Raw genomic sequence first — 24,362 nt, 5'->3', positions numbered from 1 at the left:
CAGGTGTGGACCAGGAGGGAGCCGTTCAAGGACCACGCAGTCAGATTCTGCCCCCAAGAAAGGCAAGGTGAGGCCAAGCAGGTGTCCCTAGAACACCCCACCAAGCGGCGGTGCACCCTCTGCCTGGCCTGGGTGGTCAAGGGAACCCCCAACCCTGGGCCCCCCACATACCCAGTGAACAAACTCTAGTCCCACAAATTGCTTCTCTCTGAAGAGCTGAAAACGGCTTCCAGGGAGTCACGAAGAAGTCTGGCCTCTCATTTCAGGGTCCCCGATGTCCCCTCCCCATAGACCAGTCTCTGGGTCCACCCCCGAGCGTCCTCCTCCCACTTCCGTGATGGAGTCTCAGGTCTCTCGACCTCGCTCCTGTGGCCTGTCTGGGATGTGTCCTTTCTTAATGCCCCCAGAGGAAGTTGCCACTTCTCTGGGTGCTGTATTCTCAGGACCTGGGGGCCCAGCCTGCACCCCCGTGAGAGAACCCGGAGCTGCTCACAGCCCCTGTCCCCGGAGCGGGGACGGCACCACCAACGCCGGAGCAAACACACACTCTCGGCCCCACTGCAGCTAAATGGAGGCCACGTGGCAGGCACGCGGGTGGCTGGGGGGCCCAGACCACAGGCTCTCCCGGCCGGATGCTGCTGGGCTGCTCCAGAACTGAGGAATGCCTGCACTTCTAGCCCTTTCCCGGAATTCCAGACCACAGCTATCTGAGGGAAGGGCTGCCCATTCCCCGCTCCCGTCCCAGTCCTTCCCCAGTTACTCTTTCTAGCAACCGCCTCGCCCCCGAGTGTGTGCCCTGGGGGTAGCTGCCGATTCCATGTGCCCTGGCTCTTCAATTTCATGGGGGGGGGGGCAGCCCCTCTGTCCCGCCTGTTAAAACCCTTTCAGTCCTGACCCCCATTTTCTCTTCGTTAACCCTCCCACCATTTAGGCCCCAGTGTGACCTTGGGAAAGTGACCCAGCTCCTGGGGGGAATGTCAGCACACAGCCAGGCCAGAAAACTGGGGCTCAGGAGAAGAAATACCCCTGTCCTCCTCCCCCAGGCAGTCCTCTGGGCTACGTCCCCCTCCACCGCCCTCAGCTACAAAGCTCAGTCAGGCCAGGCCTGCACCCAGCTGCCCACTCAGTTGCCTACAGAGCAGCACTGACAAGGTCTGCAGGCAGCCCCGCGGTCACCCCGTGTCTAGTGCAGCCCAGGTGCAGGAGCCACAGGACCTGCCACAGCTCAAGGAGGCCTCCCTGCCACAATCTGCCTGTGACAGAGAGCGCCCAATGTCCCCCTGTGCCCGGCCCAGGAGAGTGTGGAGCTCCATAAGCTGGACCACCATCAGCCACCACTGTCCTGCCCATGACAGAGACCCACGTACCTCAAAAGGCTGCCTGGCGAAGTCCCCCCAGCAGAGCCCTGACAGCTGGGCAGGCGAGGAGTCTCCACTGCAGTTGACCTGTGGAGACCAGCAGAGTGGATGGGGGCGTGCTGACAGCCACGGTCGGGAAGATGGCAACCGGAGGCCTCTTCCCCCAGCCTGGAGCCCAGATGGAGCACAGACACCAGCTCAGCCCCATCTCCCTTTGTGGAAACCTCCCTGGGAAAATAACCCCCAACAAGAAGTCCAGAAACCAGAGCACTAACCCCCAGCATCATCCTTAAACCAAAGGAACCAGAGCTCATGTCCTCCGGGGGCCTGCGTGTGCCAGGTTCTAACTGGTTCTAGGAATTGTCGGCAGTCACATTTTGCAGATTAGGACACTGAGGCACAGAAAGAGCCAGCAACTTGCCCAAAGTCACGTAACCGGTAAGTGAGGAGGTAATATGGCTTCTACTAGATGGGGGGGTGGGGTGACAGGACAGGTGCAGGAGAGGACAAGCGGACAGAAGAAAGAGAGGAAGAGATACAGCCAGGGTGGCGAGGATGGAAGAGATGGTGGATGGAAGGGAGAATGAGAAGTTGGGAGCAAACATGGAGGGGTCAGGGGAGGGGCCAGGCAGGGTGGGAGGGGCCGGATGGGGTTGGGCGGGACCTGGGGAGGGTCAGGGAGGTGGCAGGAACCAGTGCATGGGGGGACCCCTGAAGTTGGAGAAAGACAGAGGTAGCTGGGGTGCACCCGTGGGGCGGGTCACTCACCCAGAACTGCGCGGGCACAGTGCCCAGCAGCGCCGAGAGGCCGTGGTGCAGCCCCAGGCCCAGCCCGTGGTGGCCACGCTGTCGCCTGGCCTCCAGGGCCACATGGAGCTGCTCGCCGTCCACACTCGCCGTCAGCCCGGCCGCCACACGGTGTCCCGTGCTCTGCGCAGAAGAGAAGCTGTGGGTGTCCCTCGGACCCGCTACCCCCGCCCCAGGGCCCTGGGCCCAGCCCCCCACCCACCTGGAAGTGGCCTTGACCGTCCACAGAGAAGGGGAGGCCCCAGCGCCTGAGGCCGGGCACCGTGTGGGCCAGGCTGGCATGGAGTCGGCTGCCCAAGGCGCCGGGGGGCCCGCCGTCCAGGCCCAGGGCGGCGTCCAGCTGACCCCACGCACTCCGCACTGCCAGGCTCCCGGAGAGGTTGGAAGCCACATGGGTGTGTGACAGGAGCATTTCTACCTCCGAGGGGAGTCCTGGGGGTGAAAGGAACCACGGAGATGGCTCAGCCCAGTCTCCATCCCGCGGGACCCTTAAGGGGGCAGGGGGCAGGCAGCTGTGACCCAGCTTTCTCTGCAGGGTTCCCAGGCCTTGAGGCGAACTCCGGCCTCTCAGGTCCCACTTCCCCCAATACACCTGAGTGAAGCATGTGAAAGCGTCAACATGAAACCATCTCTGATGCTCGGAAGTGACGATTTCACCAGGTGCCTCCTTCACCACACTCAGCAAGTAAGAGGTCGCGTGTCCCCTTTGCATTTCCAACCCCCCAGGGACAGGGACTGGCTTTCGGGGAGCAGGAGGGGAATGGGGCAGGGTGTGTGTGGGGGTCTGATCTCTTGCTCTCCCCTAGCTGCTGCACCCTGGGTCCCGCCAGGCCTTACTGACACTCCCCAGGAAGCCAGAGCTGGGGGTGTCCTATTTCTTGACTGGGGTGCGGGAGCATATCCTGGAGGCCCTGCTAGACCAGCTTCTAAGACTGAGAAGCTGGAGGGGAGGTAGTGGGGGGTGCTGGGGAGCACGTCAATACCCAGGAACTACCGCTGTCCCTGTCATGTGTGTTGGGGATGAGTAACAGACACCCCGAGGACGATGGAAGTCCTGGGAGACGCTGGCAGGGGAAGGCAATAGAGCTGGAAGGGGACCTGGGGGCTGGAGGCTGCTTTCTCTCCCCTCCTCCTCGGCTTCAGGAACTGGGAGCCCTTGGGGAGAAAGGCACATGGCCCTGTCCCGCCTCCCCCCCCCCCCCCCGCCTCCTACCTGCCTCCCTCAAGGTGCCGATGTTGTGACTCAGGCTGCCCGAGAGCTGGCCGTGCCTGGGGCCCCAGGAGCAGACCCCAGCCAGAGCCAGGCTGGCCGCATCGGCCCAGAGGCGGGCCTGGCCCCCCAGGCTCCCCGCCTGGGCCTGCAGTCGCCCTCTCAGCCCGAGCCGTCTGGGCAAGGCCCGGCTGCTGTTCTGGGTGAGTGTGCAGTGCACACTGTGCAGGCTGGTGCCGTTCCCTGCCCTCTCGCGCTTGTCCCGCAGGACGAAGCCCAGCACAGCTGAGTCAGCAGTGGCCCTGACGGTACCTGCAGAGGATGGCAGAGAAGTTGTACAGACAAGGGGGTCAGCCCAGGCAGGGATCTGGGCAGGAAGGAAAAGAATCCTGGGGTAGGAAGCTCCTAGATCCAGGATGTAATGCTAACTCTTGTCAGGGGCTGGGGCACATCTGGGAACTGGACCAAATTAAACCAGCCCCCTTCTGGATGCTCTGAGGACCAAGCAAGCTAATTCACACAAAAGGGCTTTGGGGGTGGGGGAAAAGCACCATTCCTAACAAGGATGTCAGTTAATACTGGGGCTCAATTCCTGCTCGAGAGAGTCACAGACCACAGTGACAGAATGGCCCCATTACACAGACAACAAAACTGAGACCCAGGAACACTTGAGGGATCCAACCTGGAATTCAAGGGACAGAAAAATTGCTCAGAGGTCTCATCCATCCAGAGAAGATTCCATACATTTGGGTAAGTCCATGCTCATATATAACTCACGCAGTAGGGAGATTCTTGCTGTTATCTGAACCATTTGCATCTCGCGACCCCACCAGGTTCTCTCCCAGCCTTGGTGTGGTCCCAGTGCCCTTACACCTCCCCCTCCTATCATTCCAGTTGGACACGTGGGTTACCACCTCCAGGAAGAGGCCCTTCGGCACCCCGGGGCTGCTTTAGACCCCCTTGTTCTGCGCTTCCAGACACAGAGCTCGTGCAAATCTCGACCAGAGTACAGAGTGCTTTCTGCACAGATAGAGTTTCTCACAGAATCTCGCCATCATCTTTTACAAATTCCTTACATTGTAGGGCCCTAAGTCACCATATCCTGTAAGATATTCACCAGTTAATCACGGATAACCAGAATAAGATCTCACTAGACTATTAAGCAGAGAAAATGAAGTACTGTTGCTGGGACAGCACAGAGTTCAGGAATAGACCCCCACACATCATTGATAGATATTTGATAAAGGTACAAAGATAATTCAGCAGAGGAAGGATGGTCTTTGAATAAATGTGCTGAAATGATTGAAAATCCACAAGTAAAAAAACGACCTTGACCTTTACCCGACCATACACCCAAATTAATTCAAAATTAACCACAAGTCTGAATTTAAAAAGCTAAAACCATAAAACTTCTAAGTTTATTTATTAAACTCAGGTTTAATAAATAGAGATATCTTATATGACAGCAAAAGCATTATTCATAAAAAATAATCAATTGGATTTGATCAAAGTTCAACATGTCCGCTGTTCAAAAGACACCAGTGAAAGAATATAAAGCCGCAGGTTGGGGGAAGATATTTTCAAAACACACGTCTTACACAGGACTATTGTAAATAATCCCCAAAGTCAGCTTGGGAATTCAAGAAAACAATTCAATTTTTTTAATGGGAAAAATGTTTGAATAGACACTTGGCTCACGAAAGTTTAAAAGTAGCATATAAGCCTCTGAAAAGATGTTCAACAGAATTAGTCCTGAAGAGAACGCAAACTTAAACCAACACGAGATTCAATTATAAATCACAATGGAAAAGCCCCAAACCAAAAACTGACAACACCAATTGTTAGCAAGGGTGCAGAACAACCAGGACTCTCCACGCGCGGGTGGGGACGTGAAATGGTGCAGCCACTCCACCAACAGTCTGGCACTTTCCTACAGATGTCCACGTATACTTGCCGTATAATCCTGTAATCCCGCTCCCAGGTATTCACGCAAGAGAAATGAGACCATACGGTCCCACAAAACCTGTGGGCCAATGATTATAGCAGCTTTATTCATAATTGGAAAATACTGAAAACCACCCCAATGTCCTTCAACTGTGAGCGGATAACCTGCAGCATCTCCATACCATGGACTACTACTCAGCAATGAAAAGGAATAAACTATGGATACGTGCCACAACTTGGACGGGTGTCGACCACGTTATGTTGCACAAGACACCATACTCAGAAGTCTACACACTGTATGTCCCCGTTGATGGGAACATTACAGAAAAGCCAGAACTACGGGGATGGACAACGTCTCAGTGGTTGCCCAGGATGGGGGAGGAAGAGGCTGCCTGCAATGGGTGGCAGGAAGGGACTTTGGGAGGGAATGGAGCTGTTCTGTATCAAGACCGTGTTGGTAGCTACACAACTGAGTTTATTAAAATGTAAAGGGTGTTCTCCTGTATGTGAATTACACTCCAAGAAATTATACCTCAATAACTGCCTTCAAAAATGAAGAAATATGTATTAAGTGCAAGGAGTGAAGAGTTGAAAGAGAGACCATCAGTGGAACTCAAAGTACGCTTGACTAGTAGGGTTCTCGCTGATGTTTTTTTTTTCACTTGATTGTGTGTAAATTTTTTCAGATCTTTGTTATTTTTTATGCAATTTGGTTTTGGCACATTTTAGCCAGTTTGGGAAAAGGAGGGCTGGTGCTAATGTTACTACCAGACTGGAGAACGGCGTCCGCCTCTTGGGGGAAGAGCAGAGACTTCAGGTTCTGAAATACCGGGCCCCGGACCGATGTCCAGCTAGGGTGCTGGGGTCAAGGACGCTTGGGCAAAGAGTCCCTTTTTGTGTAATCCTGGCTTTGGGGACCTTGTTACTGTTTCACATCCTCAAAAACCAAATACATGAAATCAATGAGGAGGGGGAAAACCTAAAAATGGCAAACCAACAGAAACCAGGGAACCCAACCGTATTTCAAAGGATTAACAGAATCACATGGGGGAGGAGGCAGGGGGTTAATCCTCACGAACTTTCGAACACAGTGTTTGGGTTTATGCCTTCGACAACTACTTGGATGGATCTCAACCACATTAGGCTGAGGCCAGAGACAAGAAGAACTCTAACCACATACCGCATTCCAGTTAATGAAGTTTACCTTTCTATGTATTCCCAGGCCGAACAAATAAGTAAATATATTGTGGATAATTGGAGGCAGGTGTCTTTCTGTTGGAGAAGGGAACGAGAAATAGGAAAATGGAAACCCACGAGAATGAGCTTTTTGAGGATAGACTGAAGTGGAGGTCATCAGTGTGAACTGACGGTTTTAAACTTATCTATCTGTAACAGATATAGAAGTGTGTGTGTGTGTGTGTGTGTGTGTGTGTGTGTGTATGACTGTGTGTATACACTTCTATTTTCTAGATCCATCCATTGAGAAGGCCCTGGACTGGCAGCCCGGTAGCAATAAACACACCTATTAGCACCCAGATCTTAATTTCTACATATTATTTTGCACTGAAAAAAAAATATGGGAAAACAGAACACAAACAGCAAAATAGTAGACCGAAATCCAATTATGTCTATAATTACATTAAACATCAATCAACTGGTATAATTAAAAGGCAGAGATTGTCACACTAAACAAAAGCAAATCCGACTATATGTGGTCTATAAGAAATTTACTTTAAGTATAAAGAAACAGCTATGTTTAAAGAAAAAAGGTGGCAAAATATACAATGTAAATGCTAATAAAAAAGCAAAAACAGCTACATTAATATCAGACAAAACAGACTTCAAAGAGTCATATAAGACACAGCATATCTCAAAATAAACAGGTTGATTCATCAAAGAAGTGTAACAATCAGAAATGCTCATATATCTCATACCAGCATGTCAACATACATGAAGGAAAAATGGACGGAATCAAAGGAAGAAATAGAGAAATCCGCAACCACAGGTTAACACCCTTCTCTCATTAACTGATACAATAACAAACCAAAACGAAAATCAGTAAGGGTATATATCAGGACGGCACGACCAAACACCTCAACCTAACTGACCTTCACAGAACACTGCACCTGACAACAGCAGAATCCAAATTATTTTTCAGTGTGTAAGGTATGTTCACAAGATAGATTTTATACTGGCTTGAAAAACAAGTCATAACAAGTTTTAAAAGACTGACCCTCTGACCACAATGAAAGTAAGTATCAAGAACCTATCTAGAAAATTCTCACATCTTTGGAAATTAAGCAACATACTTATAAATAAGCCATGGGTCAAAGAAGAAATCACCAGAGAAATTTGAAAATATTTCAAAATAAATATTGAAAATACATGACATCAAAATTTGTGGGAAGCAGCTAACAGAATACTAAGAGGCAAGTATACAGTTTTATATGCTTATATTAGGAAAGGAAAAAGGCCTAAAAATCAATGGCTTAAGGGTCCACCGTAATAAACTAGAGTAAATCCAAATTAAGGGTAAGAAAGAAAGTAACAGGTAAGGGCTGGAATCAAAGAAATTGGAAAGAGACAACTAGAGAGAAAACAAAACCAAATGTTGGTTGACAAGATCAACAAAACTGATGAAATCCTAATTAGACCAAAGGAACAGAGAGAAGCAGAAGTAACAACTGACATCAAGGAAAGCAGGGACAGCACTACAGATCCCACATACATTAAAAGGATAAAAATAGATATAATGAACAACTTTATGCCAATAAATTTGATGACTTAGTTGAGACAGACAAATTCCTTGAAAATTATAACTTATGAACTGACACACGATGAAACAGAAAACCTCAATAGCTTTATATCCATGCATGTTCCAGAAAACATTTCCACAAAGAACACTGCAGGTGGCCTTGCAGGTAGAGTCTGTCAGACACTTACGGGAGCATGAGCACCAATCCTACACAAACTCTTGGAAAATAGAAGGAAATGTCCTTCGATCTTTTTTGAGGTCAGAATATGAAGGAAAAAAATAAAAAGCTAACCGGGGAGAAATCCGGCAGACACTGTGTTAATCAGGTGATCAAAGTTAGAGTCACCGATACTGGGACACACTGACGTCGGGTGCCTCTGGAAATGATGGCGCATCACCACTGTGGCTTCCTTGAAAGTAGGCATGAGCAAGCATCAGACCAACCCCCACAGAAGGGATAGTCTACAAACAACTGTCCCATACCCTTCAAAAGTATAAACATCATGAAAGGGAAAGAAATACTCTCAATTTTCTGATTTTGATAGCTGCACTGTGGAATGTAGGAGAATATCTTTATTTTTTTAAGTAGGCTCCAAACCCAGTGGAGAGGCCAACAAAGGGCCTGAACTCACAACCCTGAGATAGAGACCTGAGCAGAAATCATGAGTCAGACACTCAACTGACTGAGTCACCCACGTGCCCAGAGACTATCTGTATTTTTAAGAAATAAGCACTGAACTATTTAGGGGTGAAGAACTATTATATCTGCAATTTAGTAAAACACGGTTCAGGAATAAAATATTTTTATACACAAATAAAAGTGGTATATACACACATATATGTGTATATATGTAGAGAGAAAGAGATAAGGAAGAAGAATGATAAAGCAATTGTGATAAAAGGTCAGGAATTGGTGGAGCTGGACCTATGGGATTCTTTGTACTATTCATGCCACTTTTCTGTAAGTCTGTAATTATGTCAGAATTAAAAGTATTAGAAAAAATATGCTTGGGAAACACTGCTCCCAACTCTTCCTCTTGGGTTTTTCCAATATCCATTAGTACATTAAAGGATCTGACAAGTCCTGCATAAGGAAGCCTGTTTGGTATTTCGTTAGAAGATTCACTTTGTCAGAACAGGTATTTGTTTCTAACAAAGGGGTATCGTTGATGTGTGAGATACTGAAATAGAGTATCAGTGGATTTGAAAACATGCAGGATTTAATCTATTCTGTGGTTCCACAGAAAGTTCTTGCCCAAGACCCCCACTGACCCTGCCCCTGTGGCGTTCCCCAGGCTCACCCTCTCTGAGCGTCTCCTTCTGCTTCAGCATACCCTTGAGGGTCAGGAGGCGGGGCACAGCTGTCCAACCAGCCACCGTGTGCTGGGCTTGGCTCTGCAGGGTCAGGACCTGGCCTCCCCTCTGCTCTCTGGAAGCCTTGAGGAGAAGCTGGGCTGTGTTCTGGTCCACCAACACCTTACAAAACAGCCAAACCCTAGAAAGGAATGTGTTGGGGATAAGGGGCAGCACCCACCCCTGTAGGAAGGCCATAAGAGGTGGGTCCCTGGACCCCACTGTCCAGACCCATCATAGGACTGCTTTTACTGGGCTCTCAGCCCACAGGGACACAGTATAATAGGGGTTAAGATCATGGGCTTTGGGGTCAGCCAAACCTTGATTTGGATCCCAGCGCCACTACTCACTAACTGTGGCCTTGGACAAGGACATAACCTCTCTGAGCCCCCGTTTCTTCTTCTGTAAAAGGGGGGATAAAATAGAACCACTGATACTGAGCAGATATTGCTGATAATTTATCTATGCATCATATGATGATGAGCGATGAAAAGATAAAACAGCTTCAGGAAACCTGGTATTAAACTTCTGGGAGAACTGGGGAAGGGGATACAGCCCCTGTCATCCATACAGATGTTCTTCCTAGGACACCAAGGGAGACACCTCCCTTGGGGATTGACACCAGAAACAAGATCAATCATGCCTTCCTTGTGCATATTCACACAGGTGTGAGTGTGTGTGTGTGTGTGTGTTTCCCCACAGCCTTTACAAATAACACCACTGGTCGGTTTCTCTTTTTGCATTGGCTGCTAGGACGCTCAGAGCCAAATTTTAAGCTGAGCTCTAAAAAATGTACAGGACTTCACAGCATGCATTTTGTTTCCTACAGGCACTTTGAGCACCTTCCTATTTTCCCCATTTTTCTCTTCCTCCCTGCCCATTTCTTCACATGTTTTGAAAAATCTAGAACAAAAGTTGGCAAACTGTATGTCTATGGGCCAAAACCAGCCCACCACCTGTTTTGTAAGTAGTTCCATTGAGACACAGCCATGCCCATTCATTTGCATCTCATCTAGGGGTGTCTCTGTGTTACCAAGCATGGCCCATAGATCCGAAAATATGTACCAACTGGCCCTTTGCTGAAAGTCTGTCAAGTCCTGACCTAGAACAATATAGGTTTTTATAATCTGCCTCAAACCCCTTAAAGACAGGAGACAATGACGGACATTTGGACAGATGGATGAATCCACGGATGGGCAGCTCTAGTGGGAGTTCTGGGGATAGGATTATCTAGAACCATACCCAGAGCCTTGGGTCTCCTCAAATTCACAAAAGCTGCCAATGCTGGGACTGCAGGGGAAACAGGCCACATACATTTAATGGAGCCCCAGGCGGTGCCAGAATGAGTCATACTGAGAGGGCCAGAGACAGTGGCAGCCGGGCAGTGAACACCCTCGCTGGCCCAGCGCTGGTAGGACATCCCGTGTGCTGCTCCGTTAACCCAAGGATGACCCCAAGAAGCAGGTGGAGAAACTCGGGCACAGGAGGGCACAGGGGCTGGCCCAACGTCCCAGAGGCTGAGCTGGGGTTTAAACCCGGGCAGCTGGCTCCATGCCCCAGGGTCCTGATGGCCATATCATAGGGGACAGACCCCCATGTGAAGACAGAGTCTGAGCTGAGAGACTGCGCCAACATACTCCCTAGGACTGTCTCTAGTGACTCTTGTTTCTTTCTTTATACTTTACTGTCATCTTTCAAGTCATCCCCAATGAACACAGTCATTACTAAAAAGAAAAGAAAAAAGATAAATGTGGAAAACTGAATGCCTCCTCCTTCCTTTCCCTCAATGGCTTAAAATCAGGAATGGCCTAAGAAGGGGTGATTTAGACCTGGTCCCTGAGTGATGGACGAGGGCACCTCAGCAATCACTGCCCATCTCCCAGGACACAAGCCCTTTGCCCTCAGAGTCCCCTCCGCTCCCTCGCATGGCCCCTGGGGACCCTCACCTGGCTGCGGCCACCTTGCTGGACAGCTGCAGCTGAACAGCCCGGGGGGCGTTGAGGACTGCCTGGTGGAGGAGGAAGCTCGTGTCCCAGGCCTGGCTGCGTCTCTGGGTGTCCTGGCTGGTGTCGGCCTCCAGGAGAACCAGCTCCCGGCTAGATGTGTGCACAGACAGGGAGCCGCTGAGGCTGTGGTCCTTGTATCGTCGGGCAGCCACCTGTACCTGAGAGGAGGCAGGAGAGGGCTTGAAGTGCAGGGAGCACAGGAGGGGTCTGTGGGAGCCAGCAATGCGGGAGGACCCTTCCTCCAGGAAGCCTTCCCCAGTCACTCCAGCTCTGAGAACCACCAAGCACAGCAGACAGCAAGCAGACAGGAAGAGAGGAGGTGGAGGGAATGGTGGTAGACTGCCTTCCCTGACCCCAGCTCCTGGCCTAGGGACAGAGCCTTACCTTGTCCTTCCCAACATGTGTGAGACGGGAATTTCCATCTTACAGATAGGGAGACTGAGGCCCAAAGAGGGACACACATTTAATCTGGGCCTGCCTGGCTCTAAAACTCATGCTTGTGCGTGAAGTGAGCAGCTGGGGGGAGCAGAAGACCCCGGGTCACTCAGTTACAGAAAAGGATGCCCCCAACAGTGCTTCCCACCGAGGGCCAGAAGACCCCCAGAAGCTCTGGAGCTCAAAGGGGAGGGTGTCCGGTGCACAAGCAGAGGCCATACTGGGGGTGAGGCTTGGTCAGGCCCCCGGGGTGGGGGCGGGAGTAGGGAGGCCTGCCCCTCCACCAGCTCGGCAGGACCTGAAGCCCTTTCCCTCACCTGGGCCTCAGTTTCCCCGTCGACAGGGCAGAAGTTGCTCCAGCCCTAGGATGCACACCGCAGTCACGTGATCCCTCCAGAAAGGAACTGACCAACTGGTCTATCCACACAGGGGAACATTATTTAGTGATAAAAAGAAATGAGCTCTCCAGCCACAAGAGGACGTGGAGAAGCTGTAAATGCATCTTGCAAAGTGAAAGCAGCCAGTCTGAAAAGGCGGACGACCCGACTCTACGGCATTCCAGAGAAAGGCACAACTAGAGACAGAGGTGCTCCGTGGTGGCCAGGGGTCAAGGGTAGAAGGCATCCGTAGGTGGGACAGGGGGGTTTTAGGGCAGTGAAACTCTTCTGTGTGACAGTAAAGATGGGTATACGACATCCTGCGTTTGGCAAAACCCACAGAACTCCTCACCCCCACGAGTGAACCTGGATGTAAACCATGGACTTTGGTTAATGCCATATTAATATCCGCTCGCCAGCTGGAATGCACCACACTAATGCAAGAGCTCGTAGGAGGGAACACAGTGCGGGGGGGGGGGGGCATTATATGGGAACTCTCCATACTTCCTGTGCGACTTTTCTGGAAACCTAAAACTGCTCTGAGAAACGAAGTTTATTAATTTTTTTTAAAAGTATGCCTGGGGGGGGGCGCCTGGGTAGCGCAGTCGTTAAAGCGTCTGCCTTCGACTCGGGGCGTGATCCCGGCGTTCCGGGATCGAGTCCCACATCGGGCTCTTCTGCTGGGAGCCTGCTTCTTCCTCTCTCACTCGCTTGCTGTGTTCCCTCTCTCGCTGGCTGTCTCTCTGTCACATAAATAAATAAAATCTTTAAAAAAAAAAAAAAAAAAAAAAAGTATGCCTGGGACCCCCTGACCAATCAACTCAGCATCTCCAGGCTGGGGTCCAGGTATGGGGTCCATAGTTGATTCCAACGTGGCTTGGGCTGAGAACTGTGATGTCACACGCGTGTGTTCTCCAACTGGCCTCTGTGGGCCTGAAGACTCCAGTAAGAGCATTCTCGACAGGGGCAATATCGCCCCCAAATGCTAAACCTGGTTTGTCGGGGGTGGATTAAAAAAAAAGATTTAAAAAAGCCTTATGTGCAAATCACAGATGTGCGTTCCGCACACAAATACAGGATGTCTATGGAGTTGAAAGGTCATCGAGGGGGTGCACGGGACGTGCTGGCTGGCTGGTTCGTGCGGACACACCCTCGATGACCCAGTTTGTCCCTGTCTTGACAATGTACGGACCTGTGCTCCCTCTGTATTCCCATCAAGCAGCATATGTAGGAAACACACGCTCTGCATTCAAGGTCACGGGTTCTGGCAGGTGGTCAACCCAGAGCATCTCCTCCGTAACAAAGAACGTCCACACGGCAGGCCTTGAACTCCTTGGAGCGCTGGTCGTGCAAGGAGGGAGGGCCGCACAGCCGCCGGGGTTCTCCAGCGTTGCTCTCATAGAAAAGCTTGCGGCGTGTAGATCCCAGCAACGGATGTTTTGTCCAGTCTGCCGCCCCTGGATTCCCTGGATGTAAGTTCCCCCATAAACCTCTGTTCTGATTGCTGTATCCGGGTCACTTCTTGGGTCTCACTGGGCCATCACGCACCCTCGGCTTGGAGTCTGCCAGGGAGCGGCTGCGTCACTGCTGGGCTAGCCACGAAGCTGGAGAAAACCCCATGAGTGCTGAGCTGTTGCGAAGCGGAAAAGGGAAATCTGCGGGGGAAATGCCAAGCTGGCCAGTGATCACTGTGTGGGGAGGGGTGGCCCAGAGGTCAGATGCTTGTGGACCACCGCGCGAGTGGTGGTGCCCCGAAAACGCCAGCCGGTCTGATGCACTCGTCGGAGAAGCTGCGCACTGTGCCAGGGAAGGGAGGCGAGAGCAGAGTAAGTCAGGGGCTTCAGCGTGCCGTTTTGCAGACAGGAGACACAGGATGTCACGGATTATGATCCAGGCACTTGACTACTAGGTATTTACCCAAAAGATACAAAAATACTAATTTGGGGACACCTGGGTGGCTCAGTCGGTTAAGCATCTGGCTTCGGCTCAGGTCCTGATCCCAGGGTCCTGGGTTCGAGTCCCGCATCGGGCTCCTTGCTCAGTGGGGAGCCTGCTTCTCCCCCTGCCTCCCTACTTGTGCTCTCTCTCGCTGTGTCTGTGTCCCTCTCTCAAATAAACAAAATCTTAAAAACAAAAACAAAAACAAAAAAACCGCATGAACATAGGGGGGATAAAAAGAGAGACAAACCTAGAAACAGACTCTTAACTCTGGAGAACACACTGATGGTTACCAGAGGGGAGGCGGGTGGGGGGATAGGAATTAAGGAAGCGCTTGGGATAAGCTGTATGTTGCATGTAAGTGATGAACCACTAAATTCTATTCCTGAAACTATTATTACACTGTATTTTAACTAACTGAAGTTTATTTATTTTTTAGATTTTATTTTTTTATCTGAGACAGAGAGAGAGAGAGAGACAGAGCATGAGCAGGGGAGAGGCGAGAAGAGAGAGAGAAGCAGACTCCTCGCTGAGCTGGAAGCCCGATGCGGGACTCGATCCCAGGACCCTGGGATCATGACCTGAACTGAAGGCACACGTTTAACCATCTGAGCCACCCAGGCGCCCCTAACTAACAAATTTAAATACAAACTTGGAAAAGGGGGGAAAATATCCAGGCACTTGTAATAAAATCTGATTAGGACGCTACGAGGTGGAATCGCTAAAAAGTGATCAATCCATCAATCTATCTAGTGATAATTGATGAGGAAACAGACAAAATTCACCATGTTTTCTAACCCCTACTACAAAGAAAAGTTTTATATAGCAATTACCCTCCTAACTCTTAGGAGAAAAACTGGCATCCTTTCTCTGCCCCTTGAAGTTGTAAATCTTTGTCATGTCTTTATAATATAAACACCCAGGAAATAACCCAAACATCGCCCACAGAGACTGAAGAAAAAGGAGGGGGGCGGCCCTTTGAAATACAGACTGCTGGAAACAGGAAGCCGCTCTGTGGGAAAGGCAGGAGATGCGTTAAGAAAGGCGTAAGAATGAGAAGACGTGTTTGTTAAGGGAAAAGAAAGTAATTTTGTCCTGAAATGAGACTGGTTGTTTAGAGACAGGGAAGCTTAGGACAAAATCTAAATGAAAAAATAAAATTGAAGAAGGCTCATGAAGAGGAGTCTTTAGGAAAGAATTTTATGCGTGGTCAGGACTAAGACGAGGGTAAGTCTGAAAAGTACATCCGTACAAGATTAGAATGTGATTTGTCCCTCTGTTAAAAAGACAAAGTTTTCTTGGGTATTTGGTGTGCTCTTGATTAAAAAAAAAAAAAAAAGTCAACAAATTTTTTTTTATATGCCCCAAAAAACCACAAAGTTTCTACGTTTCGCCTTTACCGAGCTGATACGAAACTCTCATTAGCTTTTTAGCCGCAGCCATTTCTTTGAGTCTTCGGTTGTTGGCAGAGTTCCTGTTTTACTCTGATGCTTTGGCAAAATGCGTTCCTGCGAAAGTGCTCCTCCTCCAGGAAAGTCCCGGAAAGGACTTTGACAGGTACAAGTTTCTGGGAACGAAGATCAATTTGCCCTCACGCAGGAGGGACCAGGATGAACCTTTCAGGTGGCTCCTTGGGGCCACCCGCATACTGTCACACTGCGTCACGGGATGGTAGCCTGACACCTCTCCCTGCTCTCCCGTCCCCGTATCAGCGAGACGGGCGCATTGCACTGATGATAGAACGTTTGCCTGCGAAGGTTTACCCCTACTGCAGCGAACCCTGCAGGCTCTGCTGGGGCTCCTGTGAGGGGGAGGAAGGGCAATGAACCCACAGAAACTTCCGGGCCCTAGCTGACCGGTCAAGTACTTGGGTGTTACCCGGTGGCGGAAGACAAAGTTGTCCTGCAGCGGTCATTGCTAAGATGCAGGCATACCGTGTCACACCAGCCCAAAGCAGGTGCAGACCTTCCCGAGACTGTTAGGGTACGGGCATCCGTTCAGCCTTCACCTGGCTCGATTGTTCAGCCCCCTTCAGATTAGTAAAAAACAGCCCAAAGCAAAGCATATGAACAAGCCAAGGTGATGACTGGACAGACCCAAGCTTTGGGTGTTCCGGGACAGGGACAGCCATGCAAGTTCGATGTCGCCAGGGGCCTGGCAGGGTTTGGGTGGGGCTCGAGGCAACTGCCCGGGCACAGATGAGTACCGTCAGGTTTCTGGTTGTGGTTATGGAAAGGAGCTGAGACGCAGTGCAGCCTTCTAGCAGCCGTGCGCCACCTGGCATGCCTTACAGCAGGAGAAGATGCGACTAGGCCGATCCCAGGGACCACTCCCGCTCAGTGTCCTCTATCGGGATGGCTGAAGGACACATTCCAAACGCCCACGGCAGGCAGTGCCAGACCATGCCTACTTGCGACAACGCGGTACCTTGACAAACAGCCCCTAGGGCGGAGGAACGCTCCACTCACGGCCTGAAGGACAGCCGTTAACGGCACCTGCGGGCGCCGTCCTCTGTGAAGGAGATGGCCGATCCCTGAGCCTGCACGGTACCCTGAGGGGTCAGCAAGGGACAACCCCTGTCCCCCATGGCCACGGCCATCCAACCCTCCACAGGAAGCATCTGGTTAGACTCCAACACGGGACACAGTAGTCAACGGGCCGAGCTTCGAGCAGCATGGATGGTACGGCTCCATGAGCCTGACCCCACGGTTCTTTTTTTTTAATGATTTTTTTAAAGATTTTATTTATTTATTTGACAGAGAGCAAGAGAGTGAGAGAGAGAGCATGGAGGGGAGGGGCAGAAAGAGAGGGAGAAGCAGACTCTCCAGGGAGCACGGAGGCCAACACGGGACTCGATCCCAGCACCCCGGGATCGTGACCCGAGCCCAAGGCAGACGCTTAACCTGAGCCACCCAGACACCCCTTTCGTGATCTTAAGTGATCTCTACACCCAAAGTGGGGCTCGTACTTACAACCCCGAGATGAAGAGTCACACGCTGTACTGACTGAGCCAGCCACGCGCCCCATGACCCCACTGTCCGTGCACAGACCGCCGATATAACGGGGCAGCCTACAGAGGACTGACCCTGTGGCCGCTCCAACAGGAGGCACAGGACGGGATGGGGGCGGGGCACCCTCTCTGAAGCAGGACATATGGAAGGACATACTGCAATGCCTACTGTGTACCATGTAGATGCCCACACCCCACCTGGAAATCAAGAAGCTAATGAGCTGGCCTGTGTCCGCCTCTGGAAGATGTGCCAACGGAAGACGTCGCCACCTGGCTACCGAGGAGATGGGACATCCAGAACAACGGTCCTAAGGGGCACGGGTGAGACCTGGGGCCACCACTGCATAACAAAGACATCACAAATGTCTGCCAACAATGCCCAACCTATGCTGGGAATGACTGTGACCTTCGCCAAGAGACACTGGACAGGTAGTAAGGGGGCAGATCGAGTGCTTGGGTCACTTGCCTGTCTCTGGTGGCTGCCGTTCTGCTCGGATGCATGTGGACGCTGATCCAGGACCCCTGCGAGCCTGCCCCAGTAAGCGTGCTGCCCAGGCACCATCGGTGGCCTGGAACAGCTGTGCACTGCATGCGGGGTGCCCAGTGACAATGACAGCCACTAAGGCCCAACTTCACAGGACGTGATCTGCAAGAGTGACCCAAGCTCAAGATGCCCCCTGCATTTCCACGTGCCAGCCCCTCCCGCCGATACACTGCTGCAGCAGCCGCGATGACAGACCCGCTCGCTGACCCTGTGGACACGCCGCCCCGTTCCAACTGTCCCCGTGTCACTCATGGACCTGACGCCACCGTTAGAATCCAAGCAGACAGCATGCAGGAAGGAGGCTCTCTGCTGCAGATGGGGACACACAGGTCACCTTTAATGCCCCCGACACAAGATCTACCTACAGCGGGGGGGGGGGGGGAGGGCGGAATGCTGGAAAGGACAGACAAGTCAACCGTGGTTTGGGGTTTGGGTCCCATGGGGAACAGGGACAGAAGAGGACCTACCCAGCACCCCTTTTCTCCACCTCATTCCGCCAAAAACCATGGAGGCACACAACCGGGCCTCATAGAAAAAGGGACACTGTCGCGAGATCTCCGCCATCCTCCGTTGGTTCGCCGCACCACGTAACAGAGTGCGGACGATTTGGTGTTGGTTAACGTGGAGCCGAACCGCAGCCAGGCTCGTGTCATCTCCTGAGTTCAGTTGGACCAGCATGACTTGCCTTTTCAGGTGCCCACAGCCTACTTGTCCCTTCTCGCCCTTAGACTCTGCGAGGGAACCTGTTCGCGGACCGGGCTACCCGCGGCTCCATACAGAGTAAGACCGTCTGCTGGGTGCACCGTGAACTCCCGCTGTCAGCAACTGCGGGCCTGCCCCGGCGAGTCCAAACCGCCCGCCTCAGCCCTTGCAAACGCCTCTGCACTCAGGATAACCCCTCTTTGCCCATCTCTGGACTGACACATGTTCCCCGGGTATGCGGGCTCCCGTCCCGGGAAGACACAGAGAGGAAAGTTTTCCAATTGATACGGGAACAGATAAATGAGACTCTGCCAACAGGACATGCTATTTGGGATGGCCTGGTACGGTCCTAGGTACAAATTATGGGAGTGGCCTCATCGTGCAGAGAGGGGTACAATGGACCCCAAATGCTACAGCTCATAGTGTCGGGTAGATTCCCACACAGCGAGGCAATCACCTTGTACCCGTAACCACTGACATCTGGCTGGGGAGACAACACGCACCCATTCCCACGGGTGCCTTCCCCTCTCCCTGCGGATGGCTACAGGCACGTGGCCCCCACGGCTGGCCCTACGTACCCTATAACTGGACTGGATGCTATATCCAGGAGCACCCCTACCTGCTGGGCCCTATACTCCTTTATAGGATGAGACTGGCAGGCAGACACACGGCCGGCCAGACATGCCTGCCGCCTTTAATTCCAGCTGAAAGGCAATCCCCCTCCTTCCCTAGGAGAGTTTCCAAATAAGACAAGAAGTTCTGCAAAGTGGAATGGCTCGTGACACATTAACCACAGCACAAGGAGGGACGTGCGCTCTCATCAGGACGGAATGCTGCGTACACACGCCTGACCATTTCCACGTTTCCCAAGCCAGGGCTGGTGTAAACAAGCTGCTGAAACCCCTACTGGCCCTGCGAGTGCTTGCTCAAATCGCTTGCCTTCTTCCCAGCTCAAGAGTTTCTGAGCCCTCTGTGCTTTCCTGTGACTTGGACGCTGTGGCTTACCCTGCAGCTATGGGATCTGGTGGCAGTGCGCCTCGGCGGAGCCGGCCCCGGGGACACCACGGAAGAGAGGCGTGTCAAGAACATATGGGCCATCCAGGGGGTGCCGGGGTGCAGAGTAGGGAACAGGCTGGACAGCTGGCTTGTGCAAACACGCCCCGAACGCCACTGTCAATCACGGTCTTGAGACTATATGGGTCCTGTTCTCCCTCTATATTCCCATCAAGCAGGATATGTAGAAAAAACATGTTCAGCGTTCAAGGTCAGGGGCTCCAGGGGCGGCCAACCGGGTGCACCTCCTTGATAACAAAGAATGCCCGGATAACGGGCCTTGAACTCCTTGGAGCGCTGGCCTTGCAAGGAGGGGAGGGGCTACACAGACTTGCCAGGCTAGTAGCTAAACTATCAAAGCTCGTTGCATGAAGATTCCAGCAGCGGATGGGGGGGGGGGGGGCGCTGCAAGAAGGGGACCGAGGCTGACAAGGCTGAGCTCCGCAGCCTCATTTCACCCACAGAGATAAGGCGGATAAAGGGTCCTGCTGTTTTAAAAAGTAATGATGGGGTGGCTCAGTCGGTGAAGCGACTGCCTTCGGCTCTGGTTATGATTCCGGGGTCCTGGGATTGAGCCCCGGGTGGGGCTCCCTGCTCGGCACGGAGCCTGCTTCTCCCTCTCCCTCTGCCCCTCCCCCCTGCTTGTGCACTCGCTCTTTCTAAAATAAACAAATACATAAATAAAATCTTAAAAAAAAAAAGTGATGATAAAGTCTGAGCCCGTGAGATGACCCAGCAGCCAGGTTTTTAGTACATCTGCCCCGCGATGAGCACAGCCAGGGGCATCGGCCCCCATCCGGGACCCTCCACCTACACGCTCAGGGACCGCATACAAGTCACGTCACCTCTGTGTCAGCTTCTCTTCTGCAGAACGCTGCCCCAGCCATATCCCAGGGCATCCACAAGATGAGCCACGTAAAGGGCTGTCAGCAGAGCCTGGCCCATGGCCAACACGCCACAGGCATCAGTTCCTATTACCACCGATGAGAGCGACAGCACGCCCTCAGATCTGGGATGCCAGGGGCCCTAGGTGCGCTGTGATTTTATGGACCCGCCCCCCCATGAAAGCAAAAAAGCTGGTAACGAAACACTGAACCCGTGGGAATCTGAAGACACATCCTGATTTTAGAGCTGTTGACCCACGAAAACAGGTGCCTCTGAGAAGGACCAGTTTCCATTATCAAAAGCTCTTCTCAGGCTCCTTTAGGGTTCCTGAAGCCACCAGCACAGGCCTGAGCACACGGCAGACATTTAAAAATTGCTGTCGAGGTCTGGGCCTCATCACGGGTGGGACTACTCGTCTACACCTCCGTCTCCCAGTCCGCTGCCGAATTCCTGTGTACACAGCACTCACGGCTTGCTCGTGAAGCAACTAACATGGGGTTTTCTAAGCACCCAGCGCTGGGGCGGCAGAGCACAGCCCTCCTGCCTGGCCCCCTTGCTCTGCCCTTTATTTCCCTGTAGAGTCAAACCCTTCAGGGTTTCTACCCCACGCCGAGCAAAATACTCCTAGGTCACAAAAGGATCAGAGCCTTCTCCCAAGTACGGGACGGGGTTGAGAGGACAATTCTGCCTCTCTCCATGTTCAAGGGTGAAATGTGATCCTTCTACACCCCCCCCCCCCCCCGCCATGAGCTCAAACTCCTTCTGGCCTGGACAATCACTTCCAAATGATGGATTTGGAATCCTCCCTGCCATCTGTTCTTGATTCTTGGACCGTCTGGCTAAGCTCAACATCCTGGTGCGGCCTCCCCCACCCCACACCCGGGCCTCCATCCTCCCTTCCTTCCGCTCCATCTCCCAGCAAGCCGGCTGCTCCGCTCAGGGACAACACTTGGCAGGCAATTCGAGGTCATCCCAGAGGGACCACGTCTGTACCTGTAAGTCCGGAGGAAACGCTGGTCTGTGGGGATGTCTGAGTTGGAAGAGGAACGCCAAGTGGGAGTCAGATCCGTTCAGCTGGACTGAGACCTGTTGACAAGGGAAGGAAGAGGAGGGTCAGAGAGAGCAAGGAGGGAGATGCAGAACTCCAGAAGGTAGCTGGCTGGGCACCCAAAGAGGGACAGGTCATCCCAGAGTTGGCCCAAACCCCAAGCCAAGAGAAGATGCCAGAAACCACCTCCTGTGATGCTTCTCAGCCCCAAGCTTACTCGGGCTGCGTTACTTGGAAGCGTGAGAAGTGAGGCCCCAGACATGGGGCTGGGAAGGTAACTCTGGGACCTCAGTCCCCTGACATACCCTGCCACGGTGCCTGCTCACGCCTCCCACGTCCACAGCTGCATTCTGTTTGACCCTGACTGTGAAGCAGGCTCTGCACTACTAGCTTTCTGTCAGCTCATCGAATCCCACCCCTGCTGTCACAGGCTGGTTTCACTACCCTCATCTCACGGCAAGAAACCGATATTCAGTGGGGTTGAATAATTTACCCAAGGTCACACAGGGAATCAGCAGCGGAGCTAGGATTTGACCTTGAAAGCTCCTTGGGGATGAGACAGAAACAGTGGCCCGTGCATCTACAGTACATAGTGCAGAGCCCGGCACGTGGCGGAGACACAATCCGTGTAGAGCGAAGGACCGAGCAAATAAACTTACGGTGCATTTCCTTTCCCTCCTGGACACACACAGCTAAAACTACATTTCCCAGCCTCCCTTGCAGCTGGGTGGGGTCATGTGATGAGTTCTGGCCAATGGAATGTGGGCGGGAGTGGCTTGCCCCCCTCCCCCCCCCAAGGGGCTGGCCCGTGAAAACCTGTGTAATTCTCACTGTCCCTGCGTCCCCCTGTGCCAGCCACAGCAGAGCCACAGAGCCACACTGCACTGTGACAGGACCGGGCAGTCAACCTTCACGGGAAAGCAGGCTTTTATTACAACAGCTAGTGCATCCTGATTCATCCCACGCTTACTGCCAGGGCCACCTGCCCCCTCTTCAGCCACCACACACGGGACACCTGCCCTCTGATAGGAACACCACCCTCTCTCAGCGAGGAGGTGGAGCTAAGCCATCTGACCTGGAAGGTGACATTGTAGTTGATGGTGGCCCTCGTGTCCACGCTGCAGTCAAATGCTCCCCGGGGACCCGGTCTGAAGACAATGTCCCCATCCAAATGCAGGGCCTGGGGGAGCCTCAGCTGGGAAGAAACAGTACCATTTACTCTCTCCAACAGCTGAGCTCCGCTCAAAGGCTGCAAACCAGTGTTTGCCCAACCAGGGGACAGGTACCTGGGAGGCGTGCGCTGCGTCCAGGGCCAGGCTATGCCAGATTTCCCCACGCTGAGATCGGTCACGGTGCAGACCCTTTAAGTGCAGCACGACTTTCTGGTTGACTTTCAAAGTGGCCTCGACCTCCCTGTTCTGAGCCTGGGTGAGCAAGAACCGGCGGCGCTGAGAGAGAGGCCTTGCCATCTCCAAGTACCTGCAGAAGCCAGCCTTAGACTCCAGCAGGTAGAAGAAAATGGTCCCAAGACAGATGGGTTAAAGCTGTCTACACTACCCACACACAGGGCAGGGCGTGGGGACAGGTGCACGGGGGGCTTTCAAATGGATGCTCAAGTCCAGTGCCCGCAGGTAGGGTTAGAGATGATCCCGGGCCAGGTGGGCCCAATGTAATGCTAAGCGTTCTTGTAAGAGGGAGGCAGAAGGGAGGGAGGGAGGGAGGGAGGGAGGGAGGGAGGGAGAGCGAGAGCCAGAGAGAGAGGATACTAATCCTACAGCTAGTGGCTTTGAAGATGGAGAAGCGGACCACGACCCAAGAGATGCGGGTGGCTTTCAGTAGCTAGAAAAGACAAAGAAATGGATTCTCTCCTGGAGCCTCCGAAAGGAATGGGATTCCAGCAACAGCTGATTGTAGCCAAGGGCAACCCATTTTGGATTTCTGATCTCCAGATACGTAAGGGGGGTTTGCGTTGTCTTAAGCCACCCAGTTCATGGTACTTTGGGATAGCAGCTGCAGGACCCTAACACACACGGTTCATCACGTATTCAGTCAGCAGCCTTCTAGCCTCTGCCACCTGCCAAGCCCGCGGGGGCAGGGTGCGCCATCTGTTCCCATCTGTGCTGACGGAGACGTTAAAAACGTCTTGCCGCAGAATTCTATCGTTGGTGTAGAACTTGAGAAGAATCCGTGGCTTTATTTTAGAAACAAGATGGAAGAGGAATAAATAAAAGCCCAAGAGGAGAAAAATACATGTGTGTCATCAAACAAAGACAGGGTTTTAGAAAGAACAGAGAGCCAAATTCAACTCCGCTCAAGGGTCTCCGTCGACTCGGTTCTCGTCTCTTGTCGGCAGGTGGGATTTTAGGCCCCCTGCGTCCGATCTTCTGATTTGTTTTTAATTAGAAGCAGAAATCTGGGTTTTACCCCAAATCTTCTGATTTTAAATGTGGACAGTGTTTTTAAAAACATGAAGTGTGAAGCAGGCCAAACAAAACACATCTGCAGGTTGGACCCGGCCCCTGGAGCCAATCTGCAGTCTCCGGTATAAAGAAACACTCAACACCGTGGGGAGGGGTTTCTGCAGGTGTGGCGGGCGGTCATCCTGTCCTCCATCTCCTCTCAGGAGCTCCAAGGACTCCGGCTCCCAAGCCTCTGGGAGCCACCCACAGCCCTGTTTAACTGGTGAGGCTAGTGGGGACCCTAGAAGAAGAGGTCTCAGGGTTCAACAGCTGGCCCTCCCTCAGCAGACCTTTCTATCTGCCGCGAGGGAGAAATCACCACTAACTTCTTCGTCCAGGGCCTGGCATGTCATAACTGCTCAATAAATGCTTACTGGAGAATGAGGTTACCTGCCTCTACTCCTACAGGGATCAGGAAGGAGTCCGGGATGACGGTACCTGATATGACATTATGTTTCGGTCCCCACAATCACGGCCC

At 52.4% G+C, this 24,362-nt stretch overlaps 1 protein-coding gene across 1 annotated transcript in view; it reads right to left on the bottom strand.

The window, feature by feature from the left end:
* APOLTP (apolipoprotein lipid transfer particle homolog) overlaps window positions 1–24,362 on the bottom strand; it is a 140,312-nt gene that overhangs the window by 55,670 nt on the left and 60,280 nt on the right. Inside the window, exons 34-42 of the mRNA XM_087870433.1 lie at window positions 22,712–22,849; window positions 22,501–22,620; window positions 21,371–21,463; window positions 11,374–11,591; window positions 9,376–9,569; window positions 3,379–3,687; window positions 2,368–2,597; window positions 2,127–2,288; window positions 1,368–1,445 (exon numbers count right to left, since the gene is read on the bottom strand). Of these exons, the coding sequence (XP_087726559.1) occupies window positions 1,368–1,445; window positions 2,127–2,288; window positions 2,368–2,597; window positions 3,379–3,687; window positions 9,376–9,569; window positions 11,374–11,591; window positions 21,371–21,463; window positions 22,501–22,620; window positions 22,712–22,849 (1,542 nt within the window). The remainder of the gene's footprint in view (window positions 1–1,367; window positions 1,446–2,126; window positions 2,289–2,367; window positions 2,598–3,378; window positions 3,688–9,375; window positions 9,570–11,373; window positions 11,592–21,370; window positions 21,464–22,500; window positions 22,621–22,711; window positions 22,850–24,362) is intronic.

Source organism: Ursus americanus, chromosome 2, assembly GCF_024610735.1.
Source record: "Ursus americanus isolate L20-20 chromosome 2, mUrsAme1.1.p, whole genome shotgun sequence".
Classification (NCBI taxonomy): Eukaryota; Metazoa; Chordata; class Mammalia; order Carnivora; family Ursidae; genus Ursus; species Ursus americanus.
The sequence above is the reverse complement of the archived record's forward strand: the minus strand, read 5'-3'. Positions and strand labels throughout refer to the sequence as shown.